The 23970-nt window shown below is 38.5% G+C and overlaps 1 protein-coding gene across 3 annotated transcripts in view; it reads left to right on the top strand.

The window, feature by feature from the left end:
* The window catches only part of traf3ip1 (TNF receptor-associated factor 3 interacting protein 1), a 35059-nt gene extending 17847 nt beyond the window's left edge, over positions 1-17212 (top strand). Inside the window, exons 10-15 of one of the 3 annotated variants that reach the window (XM_067409070.1) lie at positions 316-402; positions 1817-1949; positions 2037-2073; positions 2186-2259; positions 12495-12718; positions 15813-17212. In XM_067409070.1, the coding sequence (XP_067265171.1) occupies positions 316-402; positions 1817-1949; positions 2037-2073; positions 2186-2259; positions 12495-12718; positions 15813-15978 (721 nt within the window). In that variant the 3' untranslated portion in view covers positions 15979-17212. Of the gene's footprint in view, positions 1-315; positions 403-1816; positions 1950-2036; positions 2074-2185; positions 2260-2487; positions 2609-12494; positions 12719-15812 lie in introns of those variants that run through there. The other 2 variants (XM_067409069.1, XM_067409071.1) reach the window with 2 other exon arrangements.
* Positions 17213-23970: the final 6758 nt, after the last annotated feature.

The raw sequence follows: 23970 nt of genomic DNA, 5'->3' as shown, positions 1-23970 counted from the left end.
TGAGGGGATTGTGGGTGGATGGAGTGTATCATGTATGTCCCCGTGAGAGATTGTCTGGCAGTGGAAGTTACTGATGCAAATCCACTGCTTTCACTGCACTGTACCGCAAGATCAAACCACAAGATAGATATCACTTTCTTCCAGATCATTACTCTTGTTCTCAGGACTATTTCTGTAAGCATTTAGCCATATAGTAACTTGCCATTACAAAAACTCCCCACACTTAAAATCGCGTGCATATCTTACAAAAAAGTGTTTGTGTATTTAAAGTGAACATATTAATTCTTCTTTTGTTTGCAATGTTTTTGTGAGTAGGAGATTACCACGGCCCAGCAGCGCTCGACCAGCAGCCCCCCGTATCAAGCGACAGGAGAGCTACACTGATGTGACCCCAGCAGAGAGGTGAGAGATCTCGCTCATCAGGCTCTCAGTTTCCTACTTTATATTAAAGAAGTAAGCTACAAGGGTTTTTACCATAGGTAGGGGGTTCTTACATGAAATACCCTCTTAATATTTTGCGATAGGGATATACGCTTTCTTTCAAATGTTTGGGGACAGAATTTTTTTTTTTTTTAAAGTCGCAATTGACAGAAAATTTACTTTATAAGATGCGAACTTGCAATTCTGACTTTTTTCTCAGAAGAGTTATAAACTTGCAGTTGCAAGTTATAAAGTCCAACTTACAAGATATAAAAAAATCAGAACTGAAATAAAAAGTAAATTTTTTTTTGACAGAAACAAGCTTTCAGACTTCAGTCTCACAGGATCCTTCAGAAACATATGCTGATATGTTGCTCAAGAAATGTTTCTTTTTATTTTATTATTATTATCAAGGTTGAAAACAGTTGTACTTCATAGTATTTTTGTTGAAACCATGATACATTTTTTTCAGGATTCTTTAATTCTTTTATTACATTGTCCATGCTAAATAAAAGTATTAATTTCTTAAAAAAAAAAAAAAAGTCTTACTGACCCCAAACTTTTGAATGGCGTATGATAAAAATACATCAGTGTTAAAGGTACAATTTGTGATATTTTTTTCCGCTAGAGGTCGCTAGAAGCCTATTCAAAACAAAGGCGTAGTTTGATGACGTAAAGTTTTAGAGTGGAAACTTGGGACATGTGGTCTCCATCTTAACGGACGGTGCAAAAGAATAGGGATTGGAGTCTGGAAGAACTCATGTTCGTGGATGCGATTATTAACGTTACTGTAGTATGAAGCAGAGCAGGACCGAGTGTTGCGGGAGCTGAACGAGGAGCTGGAGCGATTGATCAACACACGCCTCACGAGCAGCGGGACTTTTATTATGACACAGTCGCCGGCGCCGCTTCCGCTTTTCCGGTCATGAGTTTACGGGAGCTTTACTTGTCGACAGAACCAGCGCCAGATGGTAAACAGTAATTATGTTCCATAAATAATTAACACAATCCACCATAAAACGTGCAAGAAGTAAATAAGGAACTGCTTGAAGCGAGCTAGTGGTTTGCTGGACGCTAGACACTACTTCCGCATTTGTCCACGGCACTGTTGTCATGTGGTTTCTACGTCAGTAAAGGCGGTAACAAAGGTAACTGCGTCATTGACAGGCGACTGCACTGCCCCGTGTCACTGTTTAGAATGGGAATTTTCTCATGATTTACAGGTAGTTGAAAATATTAGAGATATTGTTAGTAATCAGCTGGACAAAATATATAACACTAGCCTAGTGGTTTTTGGATATTTTACTGCAAATATTTTACAAATTGTACCTTTAATTAAATCTAAGAAAAAAAAAACTCTTCAAGTTAAATTTAAGCATGACTATGGTTTTCTCAGGCTGGGCAGTGGCAAGACCCCTGCAACGGTCATTTTGGATGGCAAGAAGTTCTCTGAAGATGAGGATGATGAAGATGGGCAGTTTGTGGTTGAGGAGACAGCTCCGCCTCCCTCTGACATACCAGAAATGGAGGTAGTGATGGCGCTTTTTATGCATGTAGTATTTAGGCAAAAAAAAATCTGCATGATTCAGACTAAATTGACTTATTTTTCATTACAGCGTAATTCACTTGAACTGCAAGGGGATGACAAACATGGTGAGTCTTGTCCAATAATAATTCAGCTTCAAATGAAAATTCAAAAATGATGACTGTTGTGAATTAAAAAATTAAAATCATGAAAGACTGAATGGTTTCCATTTGTTCATAGGTGGGCTTGTGAAAAAAATCCTGGAGACAAAAAAAGACTATGAATCATCTCCATCCACAAAGTCAAAAGAACAGGTATGACATTCTTTTAATCTCTGTGTTGTTTCTGTTAATACCACTAGGTGGCGGTGCTATTCCATCTTCCATGGTCCAAGGTTTTTTTTTGTTTTGTTTTTTTACAACAAAATTCCAGTAACATGAGTAAATGCATTTCAAAATCTCTTTATCAAGGGAATCAGCATTTTTTTTGTGCCGTAAACAATACCTAAGGGATGTGTCTGTCTCTCTTTTTTATTTCCAAAGCCTGACCCAGTGCACCGTCAGTTTACTAAAGAAAGCAACTTTGCAAATGGAGTGGAGAAATGAAATTGCGGTCCCTCAGAGCCATTGATGTGTTATTCTGTTCAGCTGAGCTTAAATAATTAGGGCAAAATAAGCATGATGGCTCTGTACATGCTGTTTTAGATGTTTTTGTGGTTAACATGGTTAACAATTGTGGCCTGTTTGTTTGTGAATTTTGTTGGTTTTGGTTACCGAATTTTGGTTACCATCAATGGAAAACAGATTAATATTCGGGTCGTATTTCATTTCCAAAGAGCAATAAAACAAATTACACAGACAGCATCTATTCAGTTACAGAGTTTCAGTGTGGTTTAAGCTATGTAGTTTTCTTCTGTTGCCATAAAATTTGTGTAACAATTTTTCATGAATGCTGGAATATCATGGTCAATCCAAAGTGGCACTTTATCAGTGTCTTCCCAAATTTTTAGCTTGCTTTTGGGTTGGGTTGGGCAATATGGCAAAAAAAAAATCACAAATTTTTTTCAGACAGGATCACGATCCATGATCAACAAAAAAAGGAAAGGCCAAAGTAGGGGTGGGCAATACTAAAAAAATATCTAAAGTAAGAATAAAGATGCAAATTATAGGACAAATACAGTGCCACATACAATTGAAATAAACAGTGCATCAATATTTTAATCTACAGTAGGTGTATTTACTGTAATAGTAGCATCCGGGTAAGAAATTGAATAAACAAATGTAATAATAAAACTCCACTGTATGAATTAAATATACACTGATTCTTAAAAATACTGAAGTTATGCAGTGAAGAGCAGTGAGTGAATTCCTCTTTGTATTTTGTTGTTTGATTAACATTAATGACTCCGATAGCAGCAGGTTTATTAGGCTGCTGTCATTTAAGACCTAATGCACAGATCTAAAAAATTACTGACATCTGAACTGTTTACATTCACTTAAGATATAAATGACCAGTGATGGGAATATTGGCATTATAAATAAACTACTTACGTTACTAACACCGTTACTTTTTTCAGTAACGAGTAATCAAACTCAAAAAGTAACTCAACGAGTAATCAAAAAGTAAAATTACTTTTTCTCCCGTTACAACGCCGTTACCGTTACTGGCAAAAAAAAAATGCTGCGTTACTATAATTGAGCTCACTGATGCAGTTTTCATCTGAGTAGCCCTCTCTCTCAGCCATACAGGACCTGCAAAGATTTTTCTATGGTGTGTGCTGCAGTTAGTCATAGCTTACACAAATATAGGCTAATTTTAAACTGATAATAATGAACGATGCTCTGTGTGTGTGTCTGTGAGCATGCAAGCTGAGCACGAGCTCAAAGCAGAATATCCTTTGTGACATGCTGGATCGAAAATATGTGAAATAAGTTTTTCTAGTCGACTAGTAGTTATTCATTTAAGCCATTAGTTGACTAATCACATTTATATTAATTTAATTTCTTAAATACTGGAGAGAATAAACTAATAATGAGCGTTTATGTTATATAGGCTATGCACTCCAGCGCACGCATAAAGCTTGCCATAAAGAACCGGCAAAAGTAATAATTATGAATGCGATAAAAAACAGCAAGGAGACATTTTAATTTTTTATTAATAAAGTAATGTTTTCTGAATCAGTGTCGGCTGCGAAGATGAAGTTGACATTGCTGACTCTCATCATCTCCGCATATACTGGATGCGCCTAGAGAGAGAATGTTGGCTACATAATCAGAGTAGCCTATTTCTTTTCGTTTTTAGATATTTCAAGCTTTCTATAGATATATTTCTCTTGTCTGCGAGGCAAGCAGCCTATACGCTGAGTTTCGGTTCTAGCCTGTAAGACGCGCTCCAGTTCACGCGCCAGTGATCACGCCCGCACCTGCCATGATTATATTGTCTGCTATATTTGCTTCTTATTTATTAAATCCAGGCAATTGGTTAATGAAACATTGATTAAAATTAAGATACAATTTTTACAAAACGAAATTCACTTTAAAGAAAGGCTTTCTACCAAACAAAACTTAATGAAGTGTTTAAAATCATGTCTGACCCACTCCATGACTCCAGATATATTGCGCATCTTATGATGCATCTTACTCACGCTGTTCACTTTTCATAATCAAGTAAATTAATTTAAAACATAACATAGGACTATTTAAACATATATATGAAACTACATTTTCTTTAGTGGCTACCAACAGGTTATGTACAGTACAGAGAAATTTCAAATTCAGTTCGATAATAATTTATTCTTAAACTTATATTTAATATTGGGGGCATTCAAGTTATTTGACATATTTAATTTTTTTTTTAAAGTAACGCAATAGTTACTTTCCCTGGTAATTAGTTACTTTTATAATGATGTAACTCAGTCACTAATTCTGTTACTATTTGTGGGAAGTAACTAGTAACTATAACTAATTACTTTTTTAAAGTAACGTGCCCAACACTGAAAAATGACTGTGTTTATGTAAACCTTGTGTGTATTTAACAGTTAAAGCGCAATAAGATGCGAAAGAGAATTTAGTTCAGTATTTGCGCTGTCTGACAGGCATATTAGGTGTACATGTCAGAACAGTGTGCTAATAAAAAGTTTAACTGGCACGGCTTTAAAATGCATGCAAATAATAAACTTTCATGATGGTGAAGAACTGCTCTGTAATGTGAGTGTAACCCTACCACTGCATTGCTAAACATGTGATGCGAATGTACATCGCATTGTACAGTATGTTGGGACGGTGACAGCAGAACTGCCACTGATACTAAAATACTACGATGTCTCTTCAAAGGCAGATCGTGAAGACTTTTTAATCGTTCCCAATCTAAAATCGTGATATCACACACCCCTTCTTTAGGCTATTTGTGAGCCAGGGAAGATGGGAACAATGTGATTTTAGTGTTGAAGCCATCCTGTCTGTGCCCTGGTGAAAAGGGTGGTCTGCACTGGGTGGTCCACACTAGCCGGAATGTACGCTCCGGTCTATCTGTCCGTCACTGGCTTTAGGCCTGATGGATGCAGCGTTTGGTGGTGGCCTTCATGCAGAACCCTCACCTCTTCACCCTGACTTCCCACCTTAGTCACATGCTCAGAGTGTAAGTTGGCAGTAGGGACATATTGAGATGTTGGAAATTGTAAGGAATTTTGACTCTGTGGCAGTTTTCATATAACCATTCTGGTTCTTTAATGGTTCCTTGAATGATTCTTTCTCAGCTAGAACCTAATTGAACGTACAGTAATTGTATTTTTGATCAAATAAATTCAGCTTTGGTGATCATAAGATACTTCTTTCAGGAACGTTAATCGTACTGACCCTAAACAGTAGTGTATACAGTATGCAGGTTTTATTACCTCACATTAATTCAAAAGCTACATTTAAAATTCATATATTTATACATTTGTTTGTCATTTCTTCTCCATATAATGAAGCAAATTAAGACTTTCAAGCATGGATTTGATGTCAAACCTGAACTGGAGCTCCCATTACCTTTCCTTGCATGAAAAAGAAGTCAATACATTCTTTAACTTTTACAGGTTTGGAAAGATATGAGGGTAAGTAAATGATCACACAAGTTTCATTTAATTCATTTGGTTACAGTCCTCATTGAATAGACATGAGCTCTGTGTGTTTTACCGCCTGAGGGATATCGTTTGGTGTTCAAACTCAGCCGCACACAGTGAGCTGCTCCCAGCTGGCCCTTACAGCGAGCGCTTCTCCCTCCTGTGTTCTTGATTTCAAAACAATCAGACTGGATTTCCTTTCAATCCCAAATAATCAAATTAGATTTCCCCCATCAGACGCAGGCCAACTTCAGGCTGGAACCTGAGCACTGCACGGCGCACTCCCCTAATTGACTTAATTTAGCCTCATCAGCTTTCTAAATTCTTTGTCTTAATTGCGGGGCATGAAATGGGCGTGTGTTTTTGAGGTAGTACACGCCGCACCTCTTCTGTCTAGTCAGCTGTATGAAAAAAAACCCTGTAATGACTTCCTTCCTGACTTGAAAGCAGGGTGAAGGTCAACGCAATAAAGCGGCTGCTCTCCTGTAATCACGGTGTAACATCCAGGGTTAAAAATGTAAATATTGAGCTTCCTTATCCTCCCCAACAGGTTTAACGTTACAGTGCTCACAAATTACTTCTCAAATATGAGCTTTCGCTCTCAGATCTCTCCAGGATTTTGAGTTTATGGAGATCCCCACATCAAGAACGTATGACTTAATCCCTTCGGAATGACCACAGAATTTAGAGTTTTGACTATTAGTAATTCCGAAGGTGAAACGGAGCCAATGACTCATTCCGTGGCTTTATTAGCTTGAGCTTTCCGTTCCGCTTCGTAAGTGAAGATTTACCTCGCCAGGGTCGACAGAACTTCATTTATTAAGATCTGCTAGACGTTATTTTTTCATTTGACTGAAGTAACAGGCCGGATGTAATATTATGATGGGCCGTTTCCTATCACGGTGCATTTTGCTGAAGAATTTGCCGTACGTTTTGCGGCTGACCTCTGTTGTGACCTTCTGGATCACGTGTATATTATTGTAAGATACATCTTGTAGGGCGTCTTTTTTGTTTTGAGAGTATTGGCCCCTAACAGCAGCTGCGTTTTCATAAGCATTTTTTCCCCCTCTTCCCTTTCCCCTCTTTTGCGCAATCAAATTAGCCTGATGAAGGTTTGCAATGTATAAATAAACCCCATGGCACACAAATGGATGGCTGTTGAGTGAACACCACACCAGCTTGTGCTCTGCAGAACAGGCAGGAAAATAAATAGTCATCCCTTCAGGCCTGTGTCTTTGTAAACATCTACCTTTTTTGTTGGACATGTAAGGAAATGACTCTTGTGGCATTCCTCAACATTTTGCCCTGAATGAGAGACGATTGACATCCCTGTGGAATGACCCCAAGGTTACGTTGAAATACCACGATTCAAGTCTCTGATGTGTGATAGTATAATTGGTTGCATTTTAACCTATCATTTCAGTCTTACCATTTTCTGGTTCTCATAAGTCGAACTGTCATACACTGTGGTTCTGTGGTGATCCGCTTAGCACGCAAGTGCAGGACGGTGATCTCAGCGGTGACCCCCACGGGGCCAAACCGACCCTTCCATCCTGTGTATACGACTCCGCCTCTCTGCACTTCACTTCATCCCAGCTATTTTTATGATGTTGCTGGACGGGGCCCATGTTTTCCCCAAGGAGGAAACCCCTAAACATTGCTAAACAATTAATCTTTCCCCTTTGAGTCCATGTTGGACCCACCATGGAGCTTTATACCAGTAGCAAGCTGTCTGAAAAGGACTTTACCATTGAAGACACTGTTCAATTCTTTCCCCATGTAGTTTACATAAAATCCTCTGTAAAGAATAATGATCTGCTTTTTGGTCATTTTAACTGATTATGCAACAGCATCTCACTGTTTTTAGCATCCCAAGCCAAATACTTTTGTAAGAAAGCAAGTGAAAGTAGTTATAATTTATAAGTGAAAGATGTTGGAAGTGTACAGCCAATACACTGACTTTAACCAATCAGAAAGTAAAGTACAACCCAATATGCTATTGTAACCAATCAAAAATTAGCACTTTTTCTGACTACTTGATGACTACTTGATCACTTGAAAGTGACATTTCTTTCCCATCTGAAAACTAATCAAAAGAGCTTTCCCAATGCAAACTAGGCTAGGGGTGAGCATTTATACAGGTCAAAATGATAAACTAGTAGAAATATGTTAACCAGTGTACATTTTCACTCAAGTTACTGGATAGAATCAGTCTGACTCTCTTACCACTCTAACTGCAAGTTATCCGTACTTTCAGTGATGTCCGTTTCAAAATGAAGCAATTTTTGTGCACTAAATACTTGTGAAATGTATTTAATTTATGACTGATTGTGTGAAACTGATCCTCCACTAAGTTTGGCTGTCATGTTTACATGTAGCCTTCCTGTCTATGCCTGTACTGGTCTTTAGGAACTAATGAAAATGCTCCTCATGCTCAAATATAATGATAAAGCTTTATTATCTACTATGCCAAACTGTTATAGATAAAACAGTATAGTATTTATTTATGGCAATGTTCATGATTATTTAAATAAAAAATCAATATTGTGAATTATAAATCTTTGCTTATATCGCCCACCCAATGCAAAATGTTGTTGCAACTGTTCTTGAAGATAATGTTTATGATACTAGAAGTAGCAAACTAAACTGTTTAATTATTGTGTTTGAGGACAGAACTGCATGTCTGTCCAAACAGTGATAGACGAGGGGAGTGTTTGCCATTTTTTTCCCCATTTCTGTTTGATGCTGCTAGTGACAAATAAATGACTTACTTCATACTTAGTTTGTTGTACTTGTCCTAACAGGAAAAAACTTCTCATTTGTAAGACCAGTTTACCTCATGAGTCGTGTTTGAACTCAATTTTTAGATTCACAGAACCGTGACACAGCGCCACAGTGACAAAGTGAATGCTTCTCAAGTTTATCATTCTTAGGAGGATTGCAATTCTGTTATTTTCTTTGCCAGAGCTCTCATTTGAAGAGTACTGTTCTGCTTCTTTTTGTAGTTCTTCATTAGCACTCTATTAATCATGCATTTTGCATGCATTTCTTCATTAAGCAAATTGGGCTTGCAGCTGAAGGCTTAGATCCACATAGCAAGGTAATGAGGCGTCCTGGTGCAAGATGCTTCGGCCCAATGCATCAGCGTCTCTGGAAGCCACCTGCCCCAGGCACACCGACTCCAGGTCCCACTTGTGTCACTGTTTGAGATAATGGGAAAACCTGTCCTCAGCTGCTTTGCGCAAAACAAATATTTTTCTTGGGTCTGGCTGAAGAGAGGGGAAAATGAGAGCCCCTATAAACGATTGATTTATGTCCTCTGAGATAGAAAGGCTGACTTTTTCTTTTCTTTTTTGACTAAGGGGTGAGGTGCAGGAGGACGGCAAACAGAGCGAATCCGGCCTGGCCTTCGTGCTCCACGAACAGTGAGCCGAATGTGCTCTCCGGTGTTTGTTTAGAGGGGGTGTTTAAGGGCCAGAGAAACCACCCACATTGCAGACAACTATTAGACATTTCAATCTGAGCACACTTGTAAACCACAGGGAGAGAGGGGAAAAAATGAATTTAGTCTTTCTTCTCAGGAGTTTGTTACAAGTCCTGGAGAAAAGCAGCATAGTTAACCTTTGAAGTGTTTGCAATATAGTTACAGAACTCTGTAAAGTTATAACAATAAACTTTTGGTTTCAAAACACGGATGATTAGAGACCGGCTCTTTATGAAAATATTTTCAGATTTTAAAATCTTAACAGCGTTTGACCAACTGTATATCTATAGTACTGGGTGATAATTTTATTTTTACATTGGTCTATATAAAATATTTTGGTAACACTTTATTTTAGGGTCTTTTAACTAGTTGCTTATTAGCATGCATATTACTAGAATATTGGCTGTGTATTAGTGCTTATTAAGCACATATTAATGCCTTATTCTACATTCTTAATCCTACCCAATACCTAAACTTAACAACTAGCTTACTAATTATTAAGCGGTAAATTAGGAGTTTATTGAGGCGAAAAGTCATAGTTAATAGTGAATATGTGTTCCCTATACTGAATTGTCACCATGTTTTAATTAATTTATATTCGCCATATATATATATATATATATATATATATATATATATATATATATATATATATATATATATATATGTGTGTGTCTGTGAAAACATATATTGATTATAGGGTAATGAATCAAACTTACCAACACTAACACCATTTTGGCTACTGAAGTTTTAAGTCACAGATGGTGTAATGATGCTTAATTGACTGATAAAAAGCTAGATATTTACAGTGTTGCTTAGTTATATATCACCAGATTTTATATAAATATGTTCATTATATCTAACACACCTTTTGAAGAGTTCATGTAATGCTCTGTCTATTTTGATAAGGAAGTTCCTTGTTATTGTATTGTCATGTAGCTCAGGTTTGACACGTTCCGCCTTAGAAAGGAAGATGTTAGTGTTTGTGGTCATAATGACATGAATTGCTTGAGCAGTTCAGCTTGAAACAAGGTAAATGTGGAGTAGTTGTTACCAAATACTGTTGTAAAATAACTTCACTGCCATTGCCTGTTACTAAAATAAACAGAGTCATGTCTTGCATGAGGGTGTGTGTGTCTGAGTGGGATGGAGGCAGTAAGAGTAAAGCCTGTTTGGCCTAGTGCCACACACAGCCTGTGGCCCCAGCTGAGTAAATAGACAAGGGCCCCGTGTGCCAGGGGGGCCTTCTTGTGCTTGGCTGAAGGGTGACTGGGGCGCACCAGGACCCCCCAACCACACCGCATACAGAGGAGGCCTTCAGTAACCACTCAGTCACATTATGGATCCCATGTCTCTTTCGTTTTGATCTTTATATACATTGCTAGGTTTGTATAATTCCTGCCTTGAAATTCTAAACATTTGTAGCCTTGACATTGAAAACCCACTAAATGCAGACTTCACCCTGGTGCTTTTCCCCCCCAAAGTATATTGTTGGTAGGTATAGATTTCCTCTAACCTCATTCATCTACAGCATTCATCTGAAGTGCTCCCTCATGGGAGTGACTTCCCACTAGTCATTTTTCAGTCGTAAGCTTCATTTACATTGTCGCTTGAGAATGAGAGGAAACGGTTGGCCATTAACATCCCGGGCGACTCAACTCTATATAGTAGTTGTATATGTAGTTCACCCACAAATTTACATTTTGTCACCCTTATGTCATTCTAACCCTGTATTTCATTTGTGGAATGTAAAATAAGTATTTTGAAGAAAATTTATGCTGCGTTCACACCGAATGCGTTTGGGGCGTCTGATTTACATGACTTACAAGTCAATGTAAATGCGCGTCTAGACGTCCTGCGGTGCGAATCAAGCATCTAGCGCGGCGCGAATCGGCCATTGACGTGCGAATTGAGGGTTTATGCGCCTGGCGCGTCTGATGCCCGAGTTGAAAAATCTGAACTTTGGCGAAAATTTGCGGTGCGTTAACCAATCAGGGACTCTGCTTTGGTAGTAACGTGTTTATGACGTGATCACCGGTGGAGACCAGAACAAAGATAATAGTCACTGTATGTGGCCACCCTAGCTCTATGATGTGTCATCATATTTTTGATTCCGAGACAGGAACAAAAAGGGCCTTGCCTGGAAGAGGATAAGCGAAGAAATCTGACAATCTGTTTAGTTGTAAAACGCTTTGCATGATTTTAGCCGTTGATATAGCCCACTTGCTAGCTAGCAAAAGCTGGCCGACATAACCGAGTTATTAAATTGCCGCTACTGGTTTCCAACTGATGAGATGATGTGTTTATTCAGAGGATCTGTGGAGAAAGAGATGGAGGCCCCTCCTATGACGCGAATTCGCATCTGAACACACTTTGTTTAGATGCGCGTCTGGAGTGTCTGACTTCAAAATGTTCAAGCGTCCAACTAGACGCGTCTGGCGCGAATTTGACACCCCAGACGTGTTCGGTGTGAACGCAGCATTAGACTGTTTGTGTCCATACCACGAAGGTCAGTGGAGTCCAAAACACTGGAACCCATTGACTTTCCATTGTATGGACAGAACGCACAGATTTTTTTAAAAAATATCTTCTTTTGTGTTCTATAGAAGAAAAAAGGTCATACCGGTTTGGAATGACATCAGGGCATATGATGCTCGTCAAAATGCAAAGCCATGTATACAAAAGTTAACTCTTATCTTAGGTTATCCTACAAAAACCCAATCACAGCATGTTGATTTTCAGCCAAAATGGGCCATAAATGTCAATGGACAAACAGGTGTAATGGGGTATAAAACGTTTTGAGCTTGTCTTGACTTCCAGAGGTAGTCGAAAACACTTAATACCAGGTGGAAACATGGCCTAACATACCTCTGAGGTTGAGATTTCAGTAAAAAGTCAGGTGTAACATTGTTTTGAGATGGCTAGTGTTGATCTCTTTCCTTTGGTTCCCTCTCCCTCCGCAGGATCGTACACTGATGTCAGAGGCGTCTCGTAAGAAAGAACGTGAACTGGTGGCGAAGGAGATCGAGCGCTTGCGTTCGTCCATACAGACGGTGTGCCGCAGCGCTCTGCCCCTGGGCAAGATCATGGACTACATTCAGGAGGATATGGACTCCATGCAGAATGAACTGCAGACCTGGCGCAAAGAGAACAAGGAGAACGCACAAGCTCTGTTACAAGAACAAAGGTGCTCCTTCATATTGGCTCAGTTAGTTGCCTTGTTGTCTATTGTCTACATATGCAACATCCTAAACTAAAGTGAAACCTCCACTGATCTATTTAACTGACTGGATTGCTGCTCTTGACTTCATAAAAAGTGAAGCCACTGCGCCGCCATATTGGTATTCCCTAGTATTCCATCACATTCTATTGAATTAATAGGAAATCATCTGATTTTAATAAGAAAACATTACATAACGAGTCAGCGTGTCTATATCTGAAATCTCCTTGTACATTCTTACAACGCAAACGTCCTAAACAATTCAATGGTTATTTGTCGGAAATTTCCCCTGCTTATTAAGTTACGTTCACCTTCATTACAGTAACGAATATCAGAACAGCTGACAAACAAGACACCCTCAGCATTTATATTACAAATGTCAAAATGGTTCTTCTGAAATCTGAATACAGATTTATGCTTTGTAAGACATGCGTAATACATCTTAATTCCTCATGTACGGTTATTCACTGATTATGTAATTGTGTTATATTTTATTCGTATATTAAAGGTGCTCTAAGCAATGTCATGCGTTTTTAGTCCAAAACATTTTTTGTCACATATAGCAAACAACTCCTCACTATCCGCTAGCTGCCTGTCCCCTGAACACACTGTGAAAAAACACGGTCTCTGTAGTCGCCACAAGCTCTGAAAATGGCAATAAAAACAAACTGGTGCAACCTGGACCACGAATCATAATAAACATGCTCCAGCCAATAACCAACAAGAATGTGCATTCATGACTGTTTCAGGAAGCACGGAGGGGAGGGGGAGAAGGAGGAGGAGGGAGGGTCTAGCTAGCCTCTGTTTTGTTTGACAACACTTCGAACGTCAACAGGAAGTTACTCCTCCCAGGATCGCTTAGAGCACCTTTAACTCGATGATTCTACATTCATATGTAAACTGTCATGCTATTAAAAAACCATAGAGTTTGAGCTGACCTGTGGCTTTTAAAGGGTTTCCAAGATCTCCAAGAGTCTAAAGTGATGGTTTGTTGGTCAACAAAAATACATCAGGAAATAACATATGACGCTGACTGCGTATGGATTTAAAGACACAAAGCTAGCTTTATTTCCAAACTGTCGCTCCGAACAAGATAATGTGTGATAAACCTTTTTAATATAATATAGTTAATTAATATAGTGAATTAATTTAATATAATTTAGTGATAGGAGATAGTGTTTATTGTAATATTTAATGAATATTCAAATCAATTTCTGATAATAATCCCAGATATATGTTCATGTTTAATATTTCCTGCATAATTACATGCATAAAGACATTTTGTGTGTAATCTACCTGTCTCGGCAGTGTGCAGCAGACACACACCCATCTTAACGATTTCAATATATTGCTTATCTTGCCCAAAAAGACTGTAAACATTACAGATAATGTTCGAAGTATCAATTAATGTACATATACAGTGATCAGGCGAAACATTATGAGCACTGACAGGTGAAGTGAATAACACTGATTATCTCTTCATCACGGCACCTGTTAGTGGATTGGATTTATTAGGCAGCAAGTGAACATTTTGTCCTCAAAGTTGATGTGTTAGAAGCAGGAAAAATGGGCAAGCGTAAGGATTAGAGCGAGTCTGACAAGGGCCAAATTGTAATGGCTAGACGACTGGGTCAAAACATCTCCAAAACTGCAGCTCTTGTGGGGTGTTCCCAGTCTGCAGTGGTCAGTATTTATCAAAAGTGCTCCAAAGAAGGAACAGTGATGAACCAGCGACAGGGTCATGGGCGGCCAAGGCTCATTGATGCACGTGGGGAGTGAAGGCTGGCCCCAACTGATCCTACTGTAGCTCAAATTGCTCAAGACGTTAATGCTGGTTCTGATAGAAAGGTGTCAGAACACACAGTGCATCACAGTTTGTTGCGTATGGAGCTGCATAGCAGCAGATCGGTCAGAATGTCCATGCTGAACCCTGTCCACAGCCAACAGTGAGCATCAGAACTGGACCATGGAGCAATGGTAGAAGGTGGCCTAGTCTGATGAATCATGTTTATTTTTTAAATCACGTGGATGGCCAGGTGCTTGTGCATCGCTTACCTGGGGAACACATGGCACCAGGATGCACTATGGGAAGAAGGCAAGCCGGCGGAGGCAGTGTGATGCTTTGGGCAATGTTCTGCTGGGAAACCTTGGGTGCTGCCATCCATGTGGATGTTACTTTGACACGTACCACCTACCTAAGCATTGTTGCAGACCATGTACACCCTTTCATGGAAACAGTATTCCCTGGTGGCTGTTGCTTCTTTCAGCAGGATAATGCTCCTGCCACAAAGCAAAAATGGTCCAGGAATGGTTTGAGGAGCACAACAATGAGTTTGGGGTGTTGACTTGGTCTCTAAATTCCCCAGATCTCAATCCAATCAAACATTTGTGGGATGTGCTGAACAAACAAGTCCGATCCATGGAGGCTCCACCTCACAACTTACAGGACTTAAAGGATCTGCTGCTAAAATCTTGGCGTCAGATACCACAGCACACCTTCAGGGGTCTAGTGGACTCCATGCCTCGGCGGGTCAGGGCTGTTTTGGCAGCAAAGGGGGGACCAACACAATATTAGGAAGGTGGTCCTCATAATGTTATGCCTGATCAGTGTCTATATATCCTAAAAACTATTCATGTATGACTGATGCGCTGCAAATCGCAAATGCGCTGATTTTTTAGGTCTATGTTTTGGCTGTAAGTCAGTGATGCCCTCTGTCGGTCGGTAGGCCCTCTGTCGTAAGATGGCTGCTTGAACACTTCTGGTGGCTTCACCGCCTGCTGGCAGTTTACAATGCAATGAGCAAATCAGGTCATTTATATAGATCAGTTGAAACCTCTTATTTCATTGATTTGGAACACTCTGCATATGGTCATAAAAATAATGCTCCTCACGCAAAGCGCACAGGAGTTGTTGGCCATCCTGTTGGTTAACAGCCATTACATAAAAATTAATTATCATCAGAATCAGCCATAATAACTCTCTATCAATGCATGATTGAGACATCCAAACACTTTTTGATTGTCTTGTTCTTCCGTTAAACCGTTTCTCTGTCTGTCTCAGAATCACAGACAGCATTGTGGAACCTCTGAAGTCGGAGCTCGCTGAACTGGAGCAGTTAATCAAAGACCAACAGGACAAGATCTGTGCAGTCAAGTCCAACATCCTGAAGAATGAGGAGAAGATCCAAAAGATGGTATCCAGCATCAGCTTCTCCTCACAAACATGAATATCAACACATCCCAAATGAAAGCTGAAGCACTGAGCAGCGTGGAGAGCTCCTGTTAACAGACCTGATGTCTTTGAGCCCGAACTGGAGAGACTTCAGAAGGTGCAGGTATGGTCAGGAGTCACCCTCCCCAAACCCCCTTCATGTAAGGTGCCTTCTGTAAGACCCAGGATCTGTTTGCGGTGGTCCACACTCGCACGTCTGCAGTAGATTTGCACTTGTCACTTACTTGAGAGATAAATGTGTGTGGTCACCATATTGATGTGTCCTGTATTTTTTAAAGTGTTCTCTTAGGAAAAAAAAGACTCTTTTGTTTTTTTGTTTTTTAATTTTCCCCCATTCAGACTGACAGACTTGAGAACATTGGCAATGATAAAATGTGTATATGATTATATATTTGTATGTATACTGTATGTGTGCATATATATATATATATATATATATATATATAATATTTAAAGCAATAGAATTTTACAGATAACTTTTTAGAATTGCCAAAAATAGGAGACACACTACACACGCACCTCTGCACTTTGATGAATGAGACTGTCATACAGCACATCATTTACCTGTACACATTAAAACCTCTCATGTAGCTTAACGTAAGTTCTAAGAAATGAGATGAGATGGCATGAATGTGTTTTAAGACAATTCATTGTGTAAGTCAAGAAATGTACCCTGATCAAATGTATTTGTATATGTTTTAAATTCATATAAATAATGGAAAACGTTCAACTGATATTTCATTTAAAAACTAAAAAAACTTTCTGAAACACTTTTTAGAGGGCTGTTGAGAGAGTTTTCTACTGCATTCTGAGACCCATGAAGCAATTATTACATTGAAAATATCTATTTTGATAAGGTTGAAATGTTTGCAAATCTGTGTTAGATGAAGCAATAACAGGTCCGATCTGTCAGAGTTGATCAGCTGGTCAAGCACAACATTTTGGAAATCTTTAACATGTATAACCAGTCACACTTTATGGATACTGTGGTACCAGTGTTTAGATGAATTTTAAGTCTAAACCACACAGCAACAAACTGTAATATACAGATTATATACTACGTCAGTATTATCAGCTGTACACTATGACACATAATACTGTTTGCTATTTATTAAAATCAACTTAAACGTCAATAAATTATCTTTGCATTTCCATTTACTTTGTAAAAGAGCCGACCATTTACACTGTAAACGATTTTTACCACACCCATACTTTTTGCTGTACATTTTATGTATATGTTGTTTGTATCATAGTTCACAAATGAATATTAATTTTGTAGTGAAGTCTAATAAACAGTTACATTTCTGTTAAAAGTGTGAATTGTGACAGTTTTACAGTGCATGCAGTTTGGAAAATGTAATTTTTGTGCTATGTTGGTGCCAAACAGGAATGCAATTTGTTTAAGAGGGCATAACATTGGCTCAAACTGTTTAGGGTGGAATTAACTGTTTGACAAACAGCGGAAGTCAAGGAGGAGTTTTCGTAATGTCAATCTTTGATTGATCGGAAAGGATACAAGCTTACTATTTACTCACTACAGCACAGCATATACTTAATATTGCTATTTAAAAATTAAAGTTTCAGATCTCATGAGATTGCATTTATGTGCTGAATAAAAGCAGATATTTCGCATTTAAATCCAATTTTATATACTACCATTTCAAAAATTGGGGTCGATAAAAGTTATTGAAAGAAGTCTCTTATGCTGCATTTTTTGCTCAAAAATACAGTAAAAATGGTAATAATGTGAAAAATTATTACATTTCAAAATTACATTTAAATCCTGTGATGCAAAGCTGAATTTTCAGCATCATTACTCCAGTCTTCAGTGTCACATGATCCTTCAGAAATCATTCTAATATGCTGATCTGTTGCTCAAGAAACATTTATTATTATCATTGTTGAAAAAGGTTGTACCGTTTAATATTTTTTTGGAAACCATGATACATTTGTTTCAGGATTCTTTGATGAATAGAAAGCAACGTTTATTTGAAATAGAACACATATGGAACATTACAGATGTCTTTACACTCAGTTTTGATCAATTTAATTGAATAAATTGCTTTTTTCACATTGGAAAGGTCACTCAATGCATTGCATTGCATCTATGTACTGCAATTATGTTCTATTCTGAACAGTCATTATTTTTCCAATTCTGTTTGGTGGCGCCAGTGACACAAAAATCACACACGTCACCTGTAAGTAAACATTGCGACATTTTAATGACTGTTTTCAATTGCATTTCAGAGCTGCGATAAACATGCCAAGCGAATGTTTTTGATGAGTTCACAAAAAGGCCTGGACGTGTTTAACGTGTCACACACCACGCTTTGGAAAGCGGACCCGGTGGGACATAGTGAAAACACTGAATAACATTTTAAAAGTCTGTATCAGCACATCAGTTTTGATTTTTATTCTGGCAGAGCTTGAAACAGCTGCACCGCAGGCTCACACGCACATACAGCAGGAGCACTCCATCGTCTATTGAGTAACAGTTGGCCGGGGTATATAAGATCAGGATTTGGAGGCCCTTGAAAACCTGGGCACCTGCCTGAGATCCCTGAGCGAACGTTTGGATTAGGTCAGTGTGAACAGGCTGCGTGCCCTGCGGGGCTCTTTTGTCCGAGTGTTCTCCTGCTGTGGGCCCTAGAGAAAACACCAGCCGGAGGGTCCTTGGGACTGTCAGAAATGATTGTGCTGCTTTAGCAAGATGACCGGTGAACAGGTGGAACTTGTGTTCTTCGGTTTCCTACATTAAATGCTCTTTTGAAATGAGTCCTTTTTTATTTTATGCCTTATTATTGAGGACTTTCCATCAAAAGTAACTAAATACACCATAACCAGCAAGGAAAATACTTTAACATATGACCTCCATAAAGAGCCAATCCATCATTAAAATGCTATTAACAAAGATCTTTTTTTTCTTTTTCTGAAAAGTAAACCTCAGTTCTTTATTACGATTGCTCATATTCAGGGTTAGGGATTTGAACGAAACCACTAACCATGAAAATTAACAGTTTATACTACAGAGTGACATGATTCCTCACATTGTACACTGTGTTAGGAAGAGGTGATGTTACTTTTCTAAGTGATCACTAGATTCTCAATAAATAAAGTTCTCACAGTAACATGAGGGTGCTAGCAGTGAGTCCGGTTGAGAGAAATCCCCCACAACTGACTGCAAACGGGCATTCAGATCTGCCCAACTTCCAACAATCCAATAAATTCCCTGTAATTCCTGTCCTCTCATTTCAGATGTCGTTTCACTCAGACAGACGTCACAGTAGAGAAGAAAAGACAATCGATTTCAATTTCCCATTTCATGCTTACTTTAAATGTTTTGACCTGGCAAACAGATAAAAAAAAAAAAACAGCCCACTGTTGGGGAAAGTTACTTTTAAAAGTAGTGCATTACAATATTGAGTTACTCTCTAAAAAAGTAACTGATTGCATTGGTTAATTTTTATGTGAAGTTAAGCCCTGGATATACTTTGTTTTTTTACGCGTACGCTAGTGTATGCACACAGTCGAAAGCACAGCCTTGCAAAGTGTTCTTCATTTTGATTCGTATGCATACACAGGTGTTTGATGCATGCACAGTTTTGAGCAATCTCTCCCCATGAGTTACAGCCCATATAAACATCTTTGTATCTTTCATGCTAGAGTTGTACAAATGAGGGTTTCCAACCTCTTCACACAATCTCTCGTCTATGTAGGCCTCCATCGTCGCTGTAGCTTGCATGTGTTCCGTTCAGTTCTGTTTATGCAGTTTTTCTTTGACTACCTTGTGAATCAACGCCCCCAGGGCACGGTTGCAACCTTGTGGATTAACTAATACAAGTATACAAGCATACAAGTACTTCTAATGATGAAATTTCGAGTCACGTGCACTGTACGCTGACCCTAGCATACTCGTAAAAAGTGAACTATACTTTAGGCTTAATGTGTTACGTCACTTTTGCGTTACTTTTTTTCACTTGGACTGGGCTTGTTTGTTTTTGAATAACAAAAAAGTTCTATGCAAAGGCCCTTTGGCACCAAAAGTTGAATGAAAAAACTTTAGGCTGAAGCAAATGCAAATTCACGTCTGTACAGTAGAGGGCGCAGCTCAAACAGACCTTTCAGCTGTGCTGCTGTTCTGGATTACAGAAGAATAGGATACAGGAGGAGAAAGTTCAACACTCTTACTTTTTTCAAACTAAATTAAAAATGAAACACAAATGTGATGTTTATCTAAAGACATTTTTGCTTATTGGTATGGTGGAATTGGATCACAGAAGGTCAGCAGCAAACACATTGGTTAATAAAGTGAGTTTAAATACATAAAGTATATTTGTGTAATTTAACATATTTAATTATCACTGGTTTTTGTAATATTCTGAGTTTGCATTTGCATTTTTTATTCATTTTGAGGAATACTGAATCTTTTTTTTGTGCAAGTGAGATGACTAAATGTATGCTTACATTTAGACCAGAACCATCACCATCACGCACACAATGCATCAGCATATACTCCTGATTTCTCTCAACATGGGGACAGGAGAACTGTCAGTGAATAAATGGGAAAACAAAGTAACTCAGATATTTTGTTGTAAATTTTAAAGTAGTTACTTGGAAAAGTAATCTGATTACATAACTCTTAATCCTAAAAATCACTAAGAACACCTTAGCCACAAAGCAACATGCTAAAATCACTCAGAACACACTGGCAACCTCATAGTGGATACATCCTCAACCTCAATCCAATGGCTACACATATTGAGTGAACAAATTTTGCACAGGCAAGGCTCACATATTTCAACCCAGAACTGTTGTATAATTGTAAGATTTCAACAGTGTCAGCTGAATGACTATTGCTGAACGAGACGGCTCTCTGACTGATATCTTGTGTTTAGAAAGTTGTGTGTTGTAGCTCCCTACGGTCCAGTTCTCTTCAGAGACACATGGGGCCGTCAGGCTCGCTGTTTATTTTTAAAGCCCGTAGGCCAGTGTACATGGTTCAGCTGTCGTCAGGCAGCAATACAGCATGCGTCTGCGGCTCTTCAATATAAACCTCCAACAATGACAGACTCAAGTCACCTACCACAGTTACAGAGATTCAAGCTTTGGTCCACACGCCTCACTGGACTGAGCTCTGCAGTGAGCTGCTCATGGGGCTCCTCGGGTCTCTGATTGAACGAACAGGTCAGTGAGTATATGTGTGAATCTCAGGAAAACTGTCAAAACATGTTCAGGTCTCCTCCTCAGAGGTTCATTATTGACATGGTATTTTTTAATTTAAGGCATACTTTAAATATGCATATTAAATAATGGGAATTACAAATATCCTCAATATAAAATATATGGCTATATTAGAGTAAAGACATCTTGGTGGAAAATAATAAGCCTATATAAAAATATTTAAATAATGCCAAAATGCAAAAAATACATATACACACACACATTATATATTTATAACCTTTTATGTTAGATGCAATTAATCACAATCAATCGATTTGACAGCACCACTTTGGAGTCAAATGATCTTCTAATTAATAAACTTGCATGTAACAATGTTGTGCAAACTATAGTCACTATTAAAGTACATTATAAAGACCTCAGGAAAGAACTGCACAAATCCACAAACATATCCTTGGTAGCATATTTATATTGGTGTCTCTCTTGCATAGTATATTGATTTTTGTTGTTTTATGATTTTAAGTCACTTTGTATTAAAGCATTAGATAAGTAGTCTATGCATAAAACCACTCAGGTATTTTCACCTAATTTGTAGCAGTCCACCTTAAAACAAGATGAGCCAGACAATTGCAAGTCAGCCAATCAGAGAAGCTCTTACAGTGACGCAGCCATGAGTCCAAGCTGGCAAAAAAGGGAAAAAAGGCACAGATCGACGCTCACTGTAATTTTGGTTGTTTATTGTGGTTCATGACACCTGAAGCAGACATTATTTAGAAGTAGACTGACAGGACATTATGGCTAATGGTAAGAATGTTGAGCTCTAAAACACAGCTGGTATGTAATTGTACCTCATTGTACCTGAATGTCTGACTTTTATTGAAATAATTTATATTAGAATGAACATAAGTTTTAGAGCTATTTAAATCGGCATCGCTTTGAAAGCGGAGTAAAGTTAGTTTTGTTTTGGATATTCGTCACACATTCAGCAATAAACGGCAATAACTCCAAAACGACACGCCCCCCCAAAATCTAAACGGTATTATCGTTAAAAGGGCAAAGCTAGTGATGTTTCACAAGCTTTCTTTTCATTATTTTTGCTCGATCTAACGAGCAATGACCCGCCAAAGCCGTCGCAATGTGAGTTACGGCGAGAAGACTCGCTCTTGGCTGAGCTGTAAGTTGGGGACCGTGGGGAAAGTGCAAGTTTTCTTCGTTTTTTGCTATAACTCGGTGAGTGGTGTTTTTCTAATAGCTCTTTTGTTAAAAGTCCTATAAACATGAGACCAGTGTCATTCAGTAAAAGGGGACAGGGGACAACTTTCACAACCTCTTTTTTACCCCTACTGGTGGAAAAGGGAACTGCATGTCCAAAATTAACTTTCTTTTTGTAATAGCTTTGTCCACCGGGGAGACAGAGACATCAAACCAGTGTCATTCAGTAGAGGGGGACAGGGGACAACTTTCACAACCTCTTTTTTACCCCTACTGGTGGAAAAGGAAATTGCATGTTCAAAATTAACTTTCTTTTTGTAATAGCTTTGTCCACCGGGGAGACAGAGACATCAAACTAGTTTCATTCAGTAGAGGGGGACAGGGGACAACTTTCACAACCTCTTTTTATACCCCTACTGGTGGAAAAGGGAACTGCAACTCAAAATTAACTTTCTTTTTGTAATAGCTTTGTCCATCAGTGAGACAGAGACATCAAACCAGTGTCATTCAGTAAAAGGGGACAGGGGACAACTTTCACAACCTCTTTTTTACCCCTACTGGTGGAAAAGGGAACTGCATGTCCAAAATTAACTTTCTTTTTGTAATAGCTTTGTCCACCGGGGAGACAGAGACATCAAACTAGTTTCATTCAGTAGAGGGGGACAGGGGACAACTTTCACAACCTCTTTTTTACCCCTACTGGTGGAAAAGGGAACTGCATGTCCAAAATTAACTTTCTTTTTGTAATAGCTTTGTTTATCAGTGAGATAGAGACATCAAACCAGTGTTATTCAGTAAAGGGGGACAGGGGACAAATTTCACAACCTCTTTTTTACCCCTACTGGTGGAAAAGGGAACTGCATGTCTAATATTAACATTCTTTTTGTAATAGCTTTGTTCATCAGAGAGACAGAGACATCAAATCAGTGTCATTCAGTACAGGGGGACAGTAGACAACTTTCACAACCTCTTTTTTTACCCCTACTAGTGAAAAATGGAACTGCATGTACAGATTATACCTTATTTATATCCTTACAATGTCAAAATTTACATAATGCAGATTTTTGCTGTTAATACTGTAAAGCTGGCTTTAAACAATCTGTACTGTAAAAAAATGAAACATAAATAAAGGAGACTTGACTTGACCCTACTGGTTGAATATGGAACAGCACATAAAAATATGAATGCTGTTAATAGGTTCCCAGACCTCACCCCAAAAATTGTCAGGACAACAGCCATTTTGACAGAACTCGTGTTTATGCAAACATTCAACATAAAATGAAAACCATACAAAATTAAACAATATCTTTTTACATCTTTTGTCTCAAAGGATTTAGTAGTGTTTACTTACAGAAAGCACACAACCACAGTGCTCTTTTTAGTTTTCGTACACCTTTTTTGGTAATGTTGACACAGACTGCGTGGTACCATCTTGCAAAGCTGCTGCACTGAATCTGGTGGGGGGAAATTGAAATAATGAAAATATATGATCTTTATTTACTTAATACAAAGTACTACAGAACATTTGCTTTAATGTCATTTCAAGGTTGACTCCATACTAATTATTTAATTATCTGCATACTAATTATATAAGTAG

This window comes from Chanodichthys erythropterus, chromosome 14 (genome assembly GCF_024489055.1).
Source record: "Chanodichthys erythropterus isolate Z2021 chromosome 14, ASM2448905v1, whole genome shotgun sequence".
Lineage (NCBI taxonomy): Eukaryota > Metazoa > Chordata > Actinopteri > Cypriniformes > Xenocyprididae > Chanodichthys > Chanodichthys erythropterus.
Note: the sequence above shows the minus strand (reverse complement) of the source record. Positions and strands in the feature narration are given on the sequence as shown.